At 36.5% G+C, this 17,500-nt stretch overlaps 1 protein-coding gene across 2 annotated transcripts in view; it reads left to right on the top strand.

Annotated features, from left to right (window-relative positions):
• LOC125025720 (GON-4-like protein) overlaps positions 1–14,827 on the top strand; it is a 30,159-nt gene extending 15,332 nt beyond the window's left edge. For both annotated transcript variants that reach the window (XM_047613874.1, XM_047613875.1), the window contains exons 7-26: positions 1–105; positions 315–448; positions 593–698; positions 2,057–2,225; positions 2,472–2,746; positions 3,576–3,758; positions 4,000–4,136; positions 4,446–4,589; positions 6,617–6,818; positions 7,083–7,322; positions 7,689–9,176; positions 9,323–9,423; positions 9,715–9,946; positions 10,074–10,275; positions 10,432–10,577; positions 10,935–11,066; positions 11,479–11,657; positions 11,977–12,193; positions 12,772–13,944; positions 14,603–14,827. The exon at positions 1–105 is cut by the window's left edge and continues 67 nt beyond it. In XM_047613874.1, coding sequence (XP_047469830.1) covers positions 1–105; positions 315–448; positions 593–698; positions 2,057–2,225; positions 2,472–2,746; positions 3,576–3,758; positions 4,000–4,136; positions 4,446–4,589; positions 6,617–6,818; positions 7,083–7,322; positions 7,689–9,176; positions 9,323–9,423; positions 9,715–9,946; positions 10,074–10,275; positions 10,432–10,577; positions 10,935–11,066; positions 11,479–11,657; positions 11,977–12,193; positions 12,772–13,944; positions 14,603–14,698 — 5,661 coding nt within the window. In that variant the 3' untranslated portion in view covers positions 14,699–14,827. The remainder of the gene's footprint in view (positions 106–314; positions 449–592; positions 699–2,056; positions 2,226–2,471; positions 2,747–3,575; positions 3,759–3,999; positions 4,137–4,445; positions 4,590–6,616; positions 6,819–7,082; positions 7,323–7,688; positions 9,177–9,322; positions 9,424–9,714; positions 9,947–10,073; positions 10,276–10,431; positions 10,578–10,934; positions 11,067–11,478; positions 11,658–11,976; positions 12,194–12,771; positions 13,945–14,602) is intronic.
• Positions 14,828–17,500: the final 2,673 nt, after the last annotated feature.

The raw sequence follows: 17,500 nt of genomic DNA, 5'->3' as shown, positions 1-17,500 counted from the left end.
GAGAGAGTAAAGCCAGCTGTCTACCATGAGACCCGAGCTCTGGCCACCACTGAGTTCCCTGAGGAAGATGAGGATGAGGAATATTGCCCAGATGCAGATGAGCAGGTTAGCTTGGTTTATTTGGTTTAGGATAAGTTTGCTCTTTTTTTTCTTCTTCTTCTTTTTTTTACCAACAATTTTATTTACAACAAATCTACATTTATTAATAGAAATTTTGACAAAATCATGTGTTTTAGTAACAAATCCCAATAAAAAAAAGTTATACAGATATTAGTGAGGCTGAATTAAGTATCTAATTGATCTTGATATTCCAGCTACATAGTGATGATGAGAGTTTTATATCAACTGGATTTGGCAGTGATATGGGCTCTCCATACACTCCATCCACCCCTCAGTCACAGTATACTTCAGGATCTCGAAGCTGTGTCAATACACCTGCTTCCTCATGGTTTGTAGCATGAACCTCTTTTGTGTGTATACTATTGGAATAAATTCACTTGTTACATCTTTTGCTATTAACATACACATTAGATATATTCCTGGTAAATTTTCATATTGTTCAACAGATAACATTAAGTCTGTCTCCCCATAGCATGAGCACTCCAATTGATCAGCATGTGCAGCCCTTCAAAGCACCCACGTTGCAACAAAAAGCAGTACAGAGGGCACTGACTTTTGACAGTGCTGCCAGCAATAAGGTAAGATGTCTTGAGAATTTCTGCTTTTCAAATTACTCTTATTCTATGGTACTGAAATTTGTCTATGCTTCTATGTACTTGCTAATTTGTGTAAGGGGTATGAGTAAAATATTGTACCATTGTTTATTAATCTATTGAATCTGGATGATACAGATGTCAAGAAAAATTGGATGTGTGCTGGGTGACAAGAACGTCTTGTCATAAGTGCACAAAGCTCTTGAAGGGATATTTGACTAAGTGGGCCTTTGGAAACGAGTTCTTGCATTATTTTCAGCAGTAGACAAGAGTGGAATGTACCATCTGTTAGCCATGATTGGAAGAGCAGCTTCAACGAGGACACTATTTCCATTCACTGTAACCTATTCCAGCCTACCTTAAGTGGTGGTGCAGTGTGGGTTATGTAAAATTTAATTTTATTGATATATAAAATAATGTAGAAAGAAAGTATTGAGTCTGCTCAAGGAAAACAGTCAATACAGTCTTGGGACAACATAACAAATAACAAGTATAGACCTTAGAAAAGGGCAAAACACTGAATGCAGAGTAGGAGCAAATAGCATAGCAAAGAGGAGGCAAGGAGTCTTGATACTGTGCAGTAGTGTTTATGTGGGCTGGAGCTATAAGACACACACCTGGCAAAGTCACTCAGTTAACCCAGTGCCGCTGGGAAAATGCTGTGCTCATTTTTTATTTTTTTGTGAAATGTCTCTGCACATAGACGGCTCTGCTAGTGCTTAGCCAAAAAGGAGTCAATTAGTAGACCTTGTGACCTTACCTGATTCCACCTTTGCTTGAATTGGCAGGAATTTTTTTACTATGGTGTTATTTTTCTTATAAACATTATAATTACTATGATATTATAAACATCAGTAACAGCGAAATAATATAATATGAAATATTTTTGTAAATCAAGGAAAATGGTGTACTCGGGACTGGCAGTAATTGGCTCATTGGTGTCTTAGAAGAATTGTAGTCATCCAATTCAAATCAGGTACGGTCACAAGGTCTACTAATTGACTCCTTTGTGGCTAAGCACTAGCAGAGCCATCTATGGGCAGACATTTTACAAAAAAATATAGAAAATAGCTTAGCATTTTCCCCATTTTTTGTTTATTTTCCACAGCGGCTTTGGGTTAAACCTAATTCCCAGATTTTGATCCATGTATGAACTGTGAGGCACTCAGATCCAATGGGTTATGGTTACAAATGGTAAGGAGTATTTTATGACTCCCCTCTTTCACTAAAGGAGCCTAACCATTTTATTTTATATTTTTCCATTTCCTAAGCAGGACTCCATTCATCTTGTTTTATTACTTCTGTAGAAACAATTGACAGCTTACAAATAAACCATATCACAGGAAGAACTTGTGAGTCAGCGCACAAGATCGAAACTTCCCCTGACAGAGACACCTCTAGAGTGCTTAGAGATGGCCTTCAAACCACCAGATGTGACCAAAGATATGTATGGGACGGTGGTTGATGATGAAGAGTGGAAGCGGTTCCTTATTGACTTCATCCATCCACTAAGTATGACCTTTAGATTTTGCACATTAAGTGTATATGTAAGGATAAAGATTTTTAAGCTGTTTCTTTTTTTATGTGTAGCTCTCCTATTCCTTTTTATGTCATCTTATATTGTTCTTAGTTTCCTAGAATATAGCTTTTTACAATAAAAAAATTGACAGCATGTGGATGCACATTGAACAAACATTTTTCCTATACATTTCCCTACTCTACATACATCTCACGCACCTCCTTCCTTTCTCCTCCTAGACAATGTGGAAGGCAATGAGGATGAAGAGGCTGACCCAGAGTACAACATCCTGGAGGATAAGGAGGATGACCTGGACTTGAGGGAGGAGATGAGGGGTGACCGAGCTGTCCAGATCTCAAAGAAAGAAATCAATGAGCTCATGACAGAACTCCTTGACACCCTAGTGGATAATGGCAAGAATGCTCCAGTGCGTGCTCACCTCTCACAGCAGTTCCGGTACAGGGAGAAGAAATGTGAACAGAACATTCCCAAGCCTGACCATCAAAAAGATAATGTGAGTAGGAATGGTCTGGGATAGACTGAGGTAGTGCAGATGCCAAGGGATGCTGTAGTAATCTTAGGAAGAGGAACAGTTAATACTTCTGCTCTATGTTCTTCAATTTTTCCTATTCACTTTACCTTGTATTTTTTGTTTTCTTCATTGTTGTTATTATTGTTATCATCATCATTATTATCATCATCACCATCATCATTGTTATTATTATTCTTTCTTTCTTTTTCTTAGTTTATTTTTTTATCCTAGCTCCTCTGTTATTGAAATGATGATGATAATGATGTTATTATTGTAGAAGTTGTATTAGTGATTATTATTAATTGGTATTATCCTCGTTGTTGTTTTAATTGCTACTGTTGTTGTCATTGTTATGATGATCATCATTGTCATTGTGTTATCATCATCATCATTATCATTCATCATCATCATTCATCATCATCATCGTCGTCGTAGTCGTCATCATTATTTGATTATTATGACTGATGAAAATTACTAAAAGCAATAACGAAATAAAAAGTCTTCCAAATATCAAGGAAAAGGTTAAAAAAAGGTAAGAGAGGTAGGCCTAGTAATTGATTCCTTTTGATCCTTTTTTCCAAAGACAATTAATTAACCAAAACAAAACACTGTAGACATCACATATAGTTTTGCCAGATTAGCATCATTTGGTTAAAATAACTCTAAATTATATGATATGAACAACTAATTTTATAGAATCCCAGATTAGATTATGAACAGCTATAAGTTAGATCATGGAAAAGGCTCTATTGTAGATGCCATTTCTTTATCTGGTGGTTAAATCTTAAATATTTTCATTTTATATTTACAGGTAGAATCCCCAAGTCCTGGTGCTATTTGGGTAGAGGTCCTCACCGCCAAGTTTACTCCTAAGCAGTTGGAAACACTTAAATGTCAAATGGCTCAACATGTTCAATTACTCCTCACCTCATGGCTGCTTTGTAGTGGATATTCTGCTATGGAAAATGTTGCCAAGGATTATCTTAACGTCTTGGTTTGTAATTGGATTTTTTTTTTTTTTTTTGAGTGTTTATATACTTAGGTCAGAGTTTATTAATGATAGTTGCTTAAGGATTTATACATTTATATTTTATCCTGGCCCCCTCTCTTTCTGTTTCTTCTAGAAGAAAAAGACATTTTGGTATAATTTGAGACCCCTTCACTGTTTTATTTGAACACTAAATTTTATGAGAATTCCTCAAACTCTTTGCAGTCAGAATGTATCTAAATTCCAGAAAGAAATTAAGAAGTATGAGGAGACAAGTGAGTACTCCAACACATACTTCAGGACAGTAAATTTGGATCCTGCTTTGGAAACAATAGAATTAGTTAATAAGAAGGCAGAGAAGCAAAAAATACCAAATCAGGAAAGGTAAGGTTTAATGTGTTCATGAATTCCTTTTTCTAGTGTATCAGTCTTCATTTGTTTCCAGTAAATAGATTTAGATATAGATAGATCAGTATACATGTTTTTTTTTTTTTTTTTTATCAGAAGTGAAGGGCATTAAACTTTCAAACCTGTGCTGTAAGCTGATATTTACTGTTAGTGGTTGATCATTTTTATATCTATATATTTCACACTATCTTTATGCTTGCATGTGTGTGTTTCTATTTTATCTTTTGTGTGTATATATAGATGGATGGATAGTTTCTCCTTCACTGCGTTTTACTTTTCTTAAAGGAAAAAAGTGACGGAGCTAAACAAGTTTGTGATCGACTGTATCTTAGAGTCCAGGGGTTTCCCGTATCCCAAACTACTACCAACGCGGATGCTCCACCTGCCAGGTCCTGCTACAAAGGCAAAGTTTGCGCCATCAGAGGATGCGTAAGTTTAAGATAGGACTTATTTTTCCTTTTGTCTTGAATCTTCTGGCATTAGCAGAGCATGGCTTATTTTATTATTATTATTTTTATTATTATTATTATTATTATTATTATTATTATTATTATTAGATTAATTAATATTAACTTTTTTTTTCACTCTTCTTTTCTTTTCTTTTCTTTTAATCTTTTTTGTGAATAATTGTATATTTTTTTATGCTATTTTTGCCTCTTCCTCTTTAATATTTATTTGTTTTAATCTAAATTTGAATCTATTCTTATTACCTTTGTAGTATAAATATTCTTAGCTTGATTGCCAAACTGGAGTGAATATTCGCTGTAGAATATTAGTAATGTTAATTATTAGTTATCTTCATTCTTGTATTTGTTGTCATAATACTTCATGTTAATTACATGATAATAAGTTAAAGAAAATTCTTTAAGTCTAGGTCTTTTGTATTTTTTGCTGGATGAAGTAGTGTGTGTTATGAACATGGAAGTAATTTATTCATTTCATAATCTTGTCTAATTTTTCTATAATATGGAATTGATTGTTTGCTGTTGTTTTCTTATTCCATAGTAAGTATTCTTTTTTCAAATGATACAAACTTTATTGACTTTAAGACAAAATACATTAAATGATGCATTTAAAAGTCCATTGAGCAAAGCTCTTTCACCCACCTGTGAAAATGTCAGTGAAAATGCTGTGTTCATTTTTTATTTTTTTGTGAAATGTATCTGTACATAGATGTCTCTTCTAGTGCTTAGCCACAAAAGAGTCAATTAGTAGACCTTGTGACCTTATCTAGTTTCAAATTTCCTTGAATTGGTGGGGAAAACCTATTTTTTACTAATGCTATGAATGTCGATCGTGTTGTTTTTATTAAAGAAATTATGATTACTATAGTGTTATAAACATTAGTAACAGCAAAATAAGATAACATAAAATATTTTCATAAATCAAGGAAAAGGGTAAATGGGTGAGACAGGCAGTACTCGTAATTGGCTCATTGGTGACTTAGTACAAGTGTAGCCATCCGTGTGTAAAAACAATTGATTAAGTAAAGTCACAGTGGGCATGGCATATATGTACATGTCATGCTTGTTGGATTTGGGGTAACAGACCTAATGTGATTAAATTATAAAATCAACATCAGTTTATATTGGAGACACATTCAGGCCAAGACATAAGCAACTATATTATAGATACAATACAGATATCCTTATAATGATTTCATAAATCATTTGTCATCACTTTTTTAAAACTCTCTATTAATCTAGAAAGTCTAACTTCTTAAAATTAATGTTTTGTTGTGCATGTGCTGTTGTGAATCATAAGATAGAAAGTGTGGCATGACTTCACCATGTATTGATATTATGGTCTATTGTTTGGAATCCTGTATCCACTGGATGCATTTTATAAATTGTTTTGTAAGTAAAGGTAGCAGTCTCTAGATATATAATATCCTTTATTTTTAACAATTTAAGTTGTTTGAAAATAGGACTTTTATGTTCATGATAATGACAATGAATAATTGCTTATACACAATAGGATTCAGGGAAGTTATACCAGCTCCTCCCCATAGGGCACACCAACATATCAAATGTGGGTAAAAAAAGTGATAAATACAGTTATCGTAGGCTTGCTTGATTTATACATCCTTTAACTTTATGGATAATGCCTAATATTTTAGATATTTTCTATCTAACAAACAAGATATGAGGCTTTCAGCTCAATGTTAACCCCAGTAATTTTACATAGGTGGCTGCTTATATGTTACATAAGTAGATACATACAGAGTCAGTGAATAGACGAATTATGGTAGTGGTGAAGAGGTTACATCATACTGAAGATTTCACTTCCTGACTGAAGAAAATTTCCAGTAAAATGATACTGGGAAATAATATCAAAATGAAACATTATCATATCAATAAACCTAGAATTGTGAACAGGCTTAAAATATACACCACAATTTTTAAATTTGACCTGATATCATTGACAATAAGCCTCTTAACCTTGAAACCCCGTAGGTTAATTGCCATAGGGTTTGAGCGTTACCTGGACCCTAAGCACCGCAGCACAGATGTCGGTCGGCGCTCTACGAAGATGATCGAGGCCATTGGCTTCACAGTGCAAAACATTGTGATGGCCAAAACAGCAGACCAGGTTTTCAACAGGATTATGAATATTAAGAGAAAAACCCCAGAAGACCAGGCCCCAAATGTGATTTACGTAAGTGCTAATGGTAGTAAGTCCTGATCTTGAAGAGGAAAAAATATATTTGCTGTTATTGTTAATATTATTAACAATAGATATGTTTGCTGTTATTGTTAATATTATTAATGTTTTTAATGCCAATGATATGAGAAATTTATGAAATAATGCCTTTTTTCAGGATACTGAAATATTGATAATTTGAACTTAGCACCACCACCTAAACCATATCCTCAAGGTGGAAAACAACATTGGCCAATATTCATTAAGTCCCTTCTGCAGGAGTACCTGGGCACAGGTGTCCTGAATATCCCAGAGGCTGAGCCTGAGCCCTTACTGCCTTGCGTGCCCTGCCCTGTATATGATTACCCAGATGACTGTGTGGAAGGCCTGTGGCAGAAACTGATCAAGGACAAGAAGAAGCATATCTTGAGCCTTAAGCACCAGGAAGTCCTCAGGGAGAAGGCTGCCAGAGCCAAGACAGATGCTGAGAAGGTCAAGATGCGTCCTCCACCTCCACCAGTAAGTTAGATCTTTAGACTAGTGTTTATATGTTGTAAGAACTTGTCTTTCTTCTCATTTCTGTTGAAATTTGAGATTGGGAATTAGCTGTCTTTGAATTTCTTTTGAATTTGAGATAGAAAATTGACTTTGCTGTATCGATATACAATCCTGGAGGTACAATTTACTTTCCTTAAAAATGTAAGCAGTATGAAATTCTGATATTCATTATGTTACTGTAATCTTCATATTGAAAATGTGAGTTTTATGTTATGTACTGCGTGTCAGAATTTTAAATTTTAATTTTTATAAGGACCATGGGAAATGAACACCACCCTAACTATTGTAGAAGCTGTAATGCACATGCATATTATCCTCTCATTGCAGATTCAGAACATTCTAATTATCCAATCGCCAAATGGAAGTACACAGCTCATCATACCCAACAACATGGGCCCAATAGTGACGCAGCCCAACATAGTCTTGCCACCAAACAACATTGCACCAACCATCATTCAACCTACCACAGCTCCCAGCACAGCTTTTCTACCCATCAGCAACCAGCCACTTGTACTTAACATGATGGAAGATGCAACACCTGTAACAACTATTCAGACTTCTGGGGCCCAAAATGTGCAGTGTGTTCCATCTATGGGAATGAACTCAGCACTGGCAGTCATGCCTTTATCAAATGAGTCTATGGCAGCTGCAAGCACAACTGCAGCAGAGGTTGTAGGAACAAGCCAGTGGAATCCAGCCACTGGCACTTCAACAATGACATCAGTTCAGACAACAGAGAGTACTGCTACATCCGTCATAACACCCTTCACAGAGCAGGAGAATGATATCCATTGCCAAAGCAATGATCCTTTGCAAAAACAGAATACTAAGTGTCAAAATGAAGACAGGCCTCCTCTAACAGAAAACAATGGGGAGGAGAAAGATAGAGTAGCAGAAGGTAGTGATGCTGAGTCACTACCAGACTTAATTGGTGAAGACAGTATTCAAGCAAACTTTGAAGCCTCATCAGCCACCTGTAAGTCTTCAGATGTTGAGAGTCAGTCTTGTACAGATAGCCAAGGGAACAAAAATATCACCTCAACATTGAAGACCACTTTATGCACTCCTCTGAAGATGAATCTCACTAACACAACTAGTGTACCTACCCCTCTTCTCCACATGCCCTCTCTGTTAGCCACACCACAAAAGGTAGATGAAAAGGGACCAGCAGCTGTGTGTGTGTCTTTTTCTCCTCTTAAGACCCCAGTCATATCCATTCCCACACCTGACAAGTCCCTTTCAACACCAGAGAAAAGCCTTGCAGCAGCATTCATACTTGATGGACCATTGCAATCAAAGTCACATGTTAAATCATTAGAGTCATCATTGTCAGATAGTAGTAGTGTAATTAGTAGTGTGGAAAATACATCTGCAGTTAGTCCTACAAAAAGTGTTTCAAGTGCTTGCAGTGAGAATATAGAAATCCAAGGATTAGAGAATCAAAACAAAAGTAATGTGTCTGCACCACACACAAATCAAAGCCCAAAAAATATCAGTGAAAAGGAAGCTGAGTGTAGAAATACTACACCACCAAAGGCAAACAGTATAACCTTAGTTACTTCAGTCTACCAGAGCCCTATTCTGTCATCTGAAGTGCGGGATCCAACAGGTTCCATAACAGTAATGAACCTCACTCCAAAAAAATCAAAGCCTGCACTGAGAAGAATCTCTCCGGCCAAGATTCTTCGGTCCCCCTTGAAGACATCCCCCATGAAACAAGTCTCTCCCATTCTGAGAAAGTACCACAGATATTCCCCCAAGAAGCGCAGGAATTTGCCCAGCAGCAAAAAGCTTTCTCCAATTCTTCCTAAAATTGTGAGTATAGTTATTTGACATCTTAGTGCAATTGTGTAGCATGGAATTAGTAAGAATCATAGGGTGAAGTAAAGTAAGTAGTACGAAGATTTGAATTGCTTTATGGTCATAAGATGCACTTTCTGATTTACTTTTCTGTCTTTCAGCTTCCTCCAAGGAAAAGAACATTAAAACCAAAACCTGTTAAAACACCACCCCTTGTTCAGGAACCGGTTAACACAAGAGGGAAGAACAAGAAAAGTTCAGGGTAAGAAATGATTATGGTTAGAAGCATTGTTTCATATTTATGAGATCATCTAGACAGGAATCTGTCACTTAAAAAAATTAATGAATTCCTTAGTCCCAGCCTCTGTTCAGCCACCCTCCAGTTCTGAAATGCATCTTCTCCATCCTTCCCCTCTTTTTCTATCTTGTGCACTTCTCCCACTTGCTCTTGCCTTCATCCTTTTCCTCTTACACCCTCCCACTTTATCCATCCTATCTCTCTTTTCCTATTCTCTATCTCCTCCAACATGACTGATTCATCTCTCATCCATAGTTCTCAGAGCTACCTGCATAGTGAACAGAGGCAGTCTGATGGAGACCTGGTCCAGATGGAGGATGAGATGGTGCTGGAAGCAGACACAGGAAGTGAGGCTGTAGGGGAGGCAGCGAGTGATAGTGCCAGTGACACAGGGCAGTCCAAAGCAGATGAAGTCCAGCAGTCAGAGGAGGAGTTCGAAGAAGATTACTTGGAAGAAGAAGAAGAGGAGGAGGAAGAGGCAGCCCAGGTATAGATTAGAGTGTCTGTTTTTCTCTGTATCATGGAAGTACTTGAAAAGCAAAAGTAGTTATTAGATTTCAAATAGTAAATATCAAATATTTATATATTCATTTTGGCATTCCAATTCACAACAGGAACGAGAGGAGCACCTTGCAGCTCTCCTGAAAGCCTCTTCAACCATTGCATGGCGAAGGGGGGGATGTGATGCCTCAGAGAGGAAGCTCAGTGGGGGAGGAGATGCCCCAGGAGAAAGGAGGCTCAACAAACAACAGCGAAGGTTGCAAGCTCGCATCACCGCCCTTTCAAGTGTGCCTGACACTGTTACACAAGACAAATGTAAGTACAGTACTCATTTGGTACTTGTCTGTACTTGATGAACATTATTACGAACAGCCTTTGTGAATGCCAGATATATGTTTTTATATTTTTTTTTCTTGAATCTAGAAAGTTTAACTATATGATTTGTAACAAGGCCTTTTCACTTTCCACTAGTTATGGCACAGAGCTACCTTATGAGAGTGCGGGAGGCATTGACAGGGAAGGATCCCTCATTGTTCAGGGAGTTTCTCTATATCCTCAATGAATTTACTGAGAATCAAACCAGCACTCCTCTTGAGCTGTATGGGCAGCTGTGTGAGGTAATGTCAACTTCTTTGGTTTCTTGAACATGACAAGTACTAGATCTTTGATAGATATCATAAATGCTATAATAGCATATTATCTTTGTTGAAAATCTAGAATAGTGTAGCTGTATATAACTGCCTTAAGTAGGCAGTTATATATACTGATATATGTCAATAAAAAATCATAGTAGCATTAACAATCACTGAGAGCAAGGAACAAAATCTTGCAATATTTGGAGTTGAAATAGACTCTGTCTGTGTATATCCATAATATTAATTTTGTCTAATATATCCCAACAACTCACTCAGACATCAGGCTAGAATCTGTTAGACGACTTTTAAACTTGATTAAAGGATGCCTTTCCTTTCCAGCTTTTGAAGGATTTCCCACATCTCACAGAGGAGTTTGTGTCTTTCCTGCTCCCCCAGCAAGCTATGGCAATAGGCAAATATGCTCAATATTGTGCTATTCACCGCATGAGGGACTTCTTAGAGAAGCTGGAGGTTTGTAGGCAGTTTAGATGTTATTGGAAATTTGAAAAGAATTGTTTAATTTTGGCTGTTATTTTATGTTTCCATTGGTTTGTCTCACTCCTTGTTATCATTTTTGTATGTTTTGCAAATAAATGGACATTTTGTACTAATTTTCTCCTATATTTTTGCATCTTTCCAACTTACTAATGCATTAGCATAGTTTTTCTATTGTCTGTCCTTTGTTTTGAGTACAAGGGTTTCCTTTTCTTTTTAATCCCTCTTCTTTCTAAAATAAGTACAGAATTCTTGTCAGTCTCAAGGTCAGAATGTAGGGAATTCCATATTAGATAAACTCCCACATGGCTATAAATATGAAAAGTAAAGAACATACACTTGCTGGTGATACAAGTCATCCACAAACTGTTTCCAACTGCCCCAACAGCTGCAGTTCCGCAAACAGCCTCAGTATATCCAGAAGATCATCAGGATGCTCCAGTCTCTCCAGAATCGGCCAGACTTTGAGATTGAGGATGTGAAGGCAGCCATGGCCCCTTTGCTAAGATATCCACATCTTGTGGAGTGTTTCATGCAGTGCTTCCCCTCACAAGCTCCAGCACCCAGGTGAGTATGTTATAGGTATTTCTGAATTTATATATTTGTTGTAACTTTTCTGACACTAAATTCTGTAATTAATTGTTACAAAACCTTGTTTACATAATTTATGTGTTTGTTATAGCTTTTCTGATGATAGATGCTATCATTCAAAAAAATTATGTCTTACATATGATTAATTGTTGTTGCCTAACATGGGTAATATTAACAATAACTTTTCTTCAACCTTTGCATCAGAAACATTCATAAAAATCAAACTCTGCAACCATTTTGTATAACAATAAAATTTTAATGCTAAGAGAATATAATTTCCTTCTGCTCTTCCTAGCCTACCCAGTGACTTTGAAGATGTGTCACTGGACCAACCAGGCACACCAGACAGTGCAGAGAACCTGGTACTGCCTGATGATGAACTGAACACCTCACCTGATCACTGTGTTTGTCCTTGCCATGTCTCTGATACCCGCACCACAGCCACTGCAACAGCACAGCATGGCTCTTCTGGCTCAACTCGCAATGATCACTGTCAGTCCTGTGCCATAAGGGTATGTACACACAGTGTATCTATCTGCTTCTTTTTCTTTTTTTTTTGTATGTGGCAGTGAAAGTCCAGTAATCTTGTTTTGAACAGACATTCAGGCCTAAGATGTCCTCACCTATTTCATGCATTCTTTACATAGAAAAAATATTGGTTATTGTTATTAATGTTATTATAATAATAATGATAAAAATGATAGTAATAATAATGATACACATGATAGATAATGATAAACAAGGATTATGATAATAATAGCAGTAATAGTGATAATAATAATATTATTAATAATAATGATAATGGTAATAATAATATTTAAAAAAAAAAAATATTCCCACATGCAGTACTGACACTATGGACAATTAGCTTTCCCAAATGGGAAGTTCCATTTAATCCATTATGTTTAAACGTGAACTACCATCATATACATGGTCAGTTCTTTTTTCCTTATATATATTTTTAACCCACAGTACAGCCATACTCCACAGGCCAAGCGGTTTGTTATGATGCCGCTAAGTATGGCCCGGCAGTATTGGGTTAATTGAGGTGCAATCACATGTAATTCTAATCACATCATACTTCTTTCAGTTTTCTGAGGGTAGAGTTTATCTTCAGTATGGCAAGACACTACGTCCAGCTAGGGTCACTTACTGCAATGGAGACTCCAAGGAAGAAAAAGACAGTGAGGCAAAGGAAGGAGGCAGATCCCAAGGTGGTGGTGGAGGTCCTCAGAGTGATGTGGAAACAGGCAGCAGAGTAAAAAGTGGTGTGGCTAGGAAGTCAAAGGACACTACAAATAGTGAAAGTAGTTCAACAGTGAGAAACAGGGAAGGGCTCAGTCAGGTAGAAAACAAAGATAAATCAGGAGGTAACCATGGAGATAAAAGAGAATATATTGATAAGAGAAGACATGATGAATCGACAGACCTCATGAGTGATGATGTATCAAGTAGGAGACAGGAAAATACTTACAGTAGGAAAGATAATTCTGATGGTAAGAGTGCTCAACCAAAGAGAAGTTCTAATGCTAAGGAAAGGAGCGAGAAAAGTGATGGAGGGAGTGGGTTTGCCGGTGCTGGCTTTGAAAAGTCTTCAGCTCAGGGGAAGAGCAATGCCGGTCGCAGTTCCCAGAAAACCAGTAATAAGAAAACTTCCTTCCTTGTGTGTTCTCCACCAAAAGAGGTGCATAATGAAAATGCTGTCTTGCCTTCATGCCCAAGAACAAAGAACTTACAGAACTTCAGCTCTGTTGGAGAACTCTTGGCTCCACATGTGGTAGAAGAGAGACAAAGACATAGTTCGAACACTTCTGGTGAGGAAGAACAAATGGAGTTTAGTCCTAGATCTCAGAATGTGACTCAGGACATACCCAACACACCCTTAACCAAGAGTTTGATAGCCAAAGAAAGTCAGAATTTGACTTATTTGTCAAAAGCTTCCACAGTGTGCAGTCCAAGAAGGTCCACATACTCAGAGAACACATCTTCGTCTTCCTTGTCATCTTCAGTTTGTACTTCAGGCATGGAGATTACACCTTCTGTCCTAGCCAAGGACCTAGAACTGTCCTCTTCAATCTCTCTCCCTGCAACAACTTTAGGGAGCAAAAGTGTAGGTTCATCTAATGCAGACATCATCCCCCCACAAGTACAGTGGAGCAAAGAAGAAGATATGAGAATTTTATCCTTGGTGCAGCTGAAAGGAGCTACCACTGCAGTTTTTCAAGAAATTGCCAGGCAGATACCAGGGAAAACTTGTTCTGAGGTATGTTTGAAACTTTTCAGTATGTCCATAACCCAATGCCGCTGGGGAAAATTAACAAAAAATGGGGAAGATGCCGTGCCTATTTTCTATATTTTTTTTTGAAATGTCTGCCCATAGATGGCTCTGCTAGTGCTTAGCCACAAAGGAGTCAAATAATAGACCTTGTAACTGTACCTGATTTGAATTGGCGGGAAAAACGTGTATGTTACTAGTGCTACGAATATCCATGGTGTTATTTTTATGATAAACATTATAATTATTAATAATGTTTTTTGATATTAGTAACAGCAAAATAAGATAACGTAAAATATTTCGTAAATCAAAGAAAAGGGTGAACGGGCGAGACAGGCAGTACTCATAACTGGCTCATTGGTGACTTAGTACAAGTATAGCCATCTATGTGTAAAAACAATCAAACAAGTACTAACAGTGGGCATAGCACGTGTCCACCTGTCGTACCGGTCGGCAAGGGGTTAAATTGGTTCACAAGACATATAGCTAATGCACATATATAATGATTTGAAATAGAACAGAATATTTTATTTGATTTTATATATAATTTCATTCCTTTCTGTTTTTTTCTCTCCCTCTCCCTCCTCCTCCATCGCATCCGCCTCCTCCTCCCTCTCCCCTTCTCTCCCTCCCTTCTCTTTCCCAGGTGCAAGAACGCTTCAATACTTTGATGAAATTAATGATGGAAGAGGCAGGCATGGATGATTCCATATCCATCAGCAGTGAAGACAGCTATGCGTGATAGATGTTACTGTTAGGGAAAGGTCATATTGGGTGAATTTATTTTTTTATAGAACATGAATGTCTTTAGATTACCAACTCCTGTTTTGTTTTCTATATCATTGAGGTCTTTGTCCTATTGCTGTTATTATTTTTCTCTTTTATCATTATTATTATTATTATTATTATTATTATTTTATTTTTATTATATATATATATATATATATATATATATATATATATATATATATATATATATATATACATATACATATATGTATATGTATATATATTTATATATATATATATATATATATATATATATATATAAACATATATATATATATATATATATATATATATATATATATATATATATATATATAAACATATATATTTATATATATTTATATTCTCTCTCTCTCTCTCTCTCTCTCTCTCTCTCTCTCTCTCTCTCTCTCTCTCTCTCTCTCTCTCTCTCTCTCTCTCTCTCTCTCTCTCTCTCTCTCTCTCTCTCTCTCTTTCATCTATCCATTTTAATGTCATTATCATTTTCATTCATTATCACTGTCAATATACTTTTTATTGAAGTTTATAAACCTTGTCTTTTATTACCAAACTTTAAGAATATTACTCCTCTGCTGATAGAATAAAATTAATTATTGAATTTACATGAATAACTACTGTGTTTTCATGATTTAGAAAATTTTACTGCGAAATTTGTTGTGGGCATGAAAAGAAATAGTTTTTTATATATAGTATTTTATGCATACCTCTCAAGGCAATAGATCAGACAATAAGCAAATAAAAAGGAATTTTGCATTTTATTTAAAATTGTGAACCTAAAATATTGGTTCCTTAGTGCCTCAGACAGTATAGTATTTATCAGCAGAATTGTGTGATAACATTAATTTTTGTGAGACATAGTGCATAGATATGTCCTTTTCAATTTGTACGTATAGTGTATTAGGAATTGAGTCAAGTCATTATATGTATATAAAGAGTTTTATAAATAAATGTTTTTTTTTCTTGTGAATCTTTTTCTATTCCATTTTCAAAGAAAGAATTTGTGTATGCATGCAATAAGTGAGTGGGTGTATGTGTGTGTGTGTGGTGAGCTGTAATGTATGTGACAGAACTAATGTTATTTTATCAATGGGAGCTTAGGAGATAGAGACAGAGACTCAATCCTCCCCTGCCTTGGACCTCAGTTCTTGCCTGAACCAATTTTACATTGTCTTTTCTTCTCCCTCTTTTTCTTTTCCTTCTCTTCTTCATCACCTTCTTCTGTCCACTTATCCTAATTGTCAATTCATTTCTACCCTTTTTGCCACAAAACTTTATCATTGAGTCTCCTTAGGTATTGGGAGGCTAACTCTAGATAATAGGAAAAGACAAGTGTGCTCTTTCCAATTCTTGCAGTATAAAGTGCGGATATTTTGGGAAGAGAAAACAAGTAATATGCTCAACCGATATACTAATTATCAGAACAAGAAAATTTTCATGTATAACTGTCGTTGCATCAAAATAAACCCCCCAAATTAGCTATGGTTCCCTATTTTCATTATTCTGAATTAAACAAAAATGATTCAGAACTTAATTACCCGCCAAATCTGGGAATTTCTTCGTCTTTTCAAATAAAGTTTGTCGTCCTGCCTGTTCTCTGTGTTCCTTGTGGAGTTACAAAAAGAGAAAAGAAAGGAAAAGAAAAAAAAGTATATGTATATGTATGCCATTGTATGTGCTCCAAATCAGCCAGATAATCTCAGTCCAATGGGGAATCTATTCTTCCAGCTTTAGGTATAGCCAAATGATGCTATAGTCACAATCCTACCCCACCCTTAACCCTATCGTCACTTCTCGAATGTTATAGCATTGGAGGACATAACTTAATTTTGGTTTCTTGGTTATAGTAACATAGGGCATGAAGGAAATTACTGGAAAACAGAGCGTGATGGAAATGACCTTTTTTTAATACTGTAGGTTGCAAAACCCTAGCTTTTAGGTAGTGATTCCCGAGATGGTTACGTGTAAGGTATATTTGTATGTGGCGCTCCCTTTCCTAGATAAAGCACAAAACAAGTGGGAGGAAGAAACTGAGGTAATTTTCTGGAATAGCGTCGCATAACCGGTCGCGACGATTTTGGTATCGATGGGTTCCTCATACTACTACTCTCTCCTATCCAAATATAACGAAATTATGCCGTGGATACCTCCTCCCCCCAAAAAAAATAATGCAGGGTAATATATAAATAATATACACAGAATCAGTCATTATATCGTCTAGTGCGCCCCCCCCCCCCCCCCTGGGAACAACCGACCCCAACCTCCACACAAGAAAACAGAATCATCCAGGGTAGAGTGCACGACATAGTCTGTCCGACGCTCCTGCCGTGAAGACCTTGGAGGATTTTTTGTTTTTCTGGGCTAGGGGGTGGCACTCCCCTAGGAGGGAGGTCGCAGGGGGCACAGCACTAGACAACATAATGATTAATTCTGTGTATATCATTATTTTATCCCGCAATTTCCCTGGTACCTCTTTTGCCCTTCCCTACGATACCAAAATCTTCGCGATCGGTTATGTGACGCTGATCCATATAATTACCGAAACTGAGGTCGTATTCGCCCATCCGAATCGTCAAATATAATGCATGCATTGCTATGGTTATAAAACATTCTGAAATTAGAACAAAAATCCCAAAAGGAATTGTATTAGTTTACCCAAAGTTATTCGTTTTCAATGTTTTTGGATTTAGAGAAAATATTTCGGTTACACTATTTCAATGTGAACTAATCTTGTTTTGGTATTCAACATATTTAGAAA

Source organism: Penaeus chinensis, chromosome 5 (genome assembly GCF_019202785.1).
Source record: "Penaeus chinensis breed Huanghai No. 1 chromosome 5, ASM1920278v2, whole genome shotgun sequence".
NCBI lineage: Eukaryota > Metazoa > Arthropoda > Malacostraca > Decapoda > Penaeidae > Penaeus > Penaeus chinensis.
The sequence above is the reverse complement of the archived record's forward strand: the minus strand, read 5'-3'. Positions and strand labels throughout refer to the sequence as shown.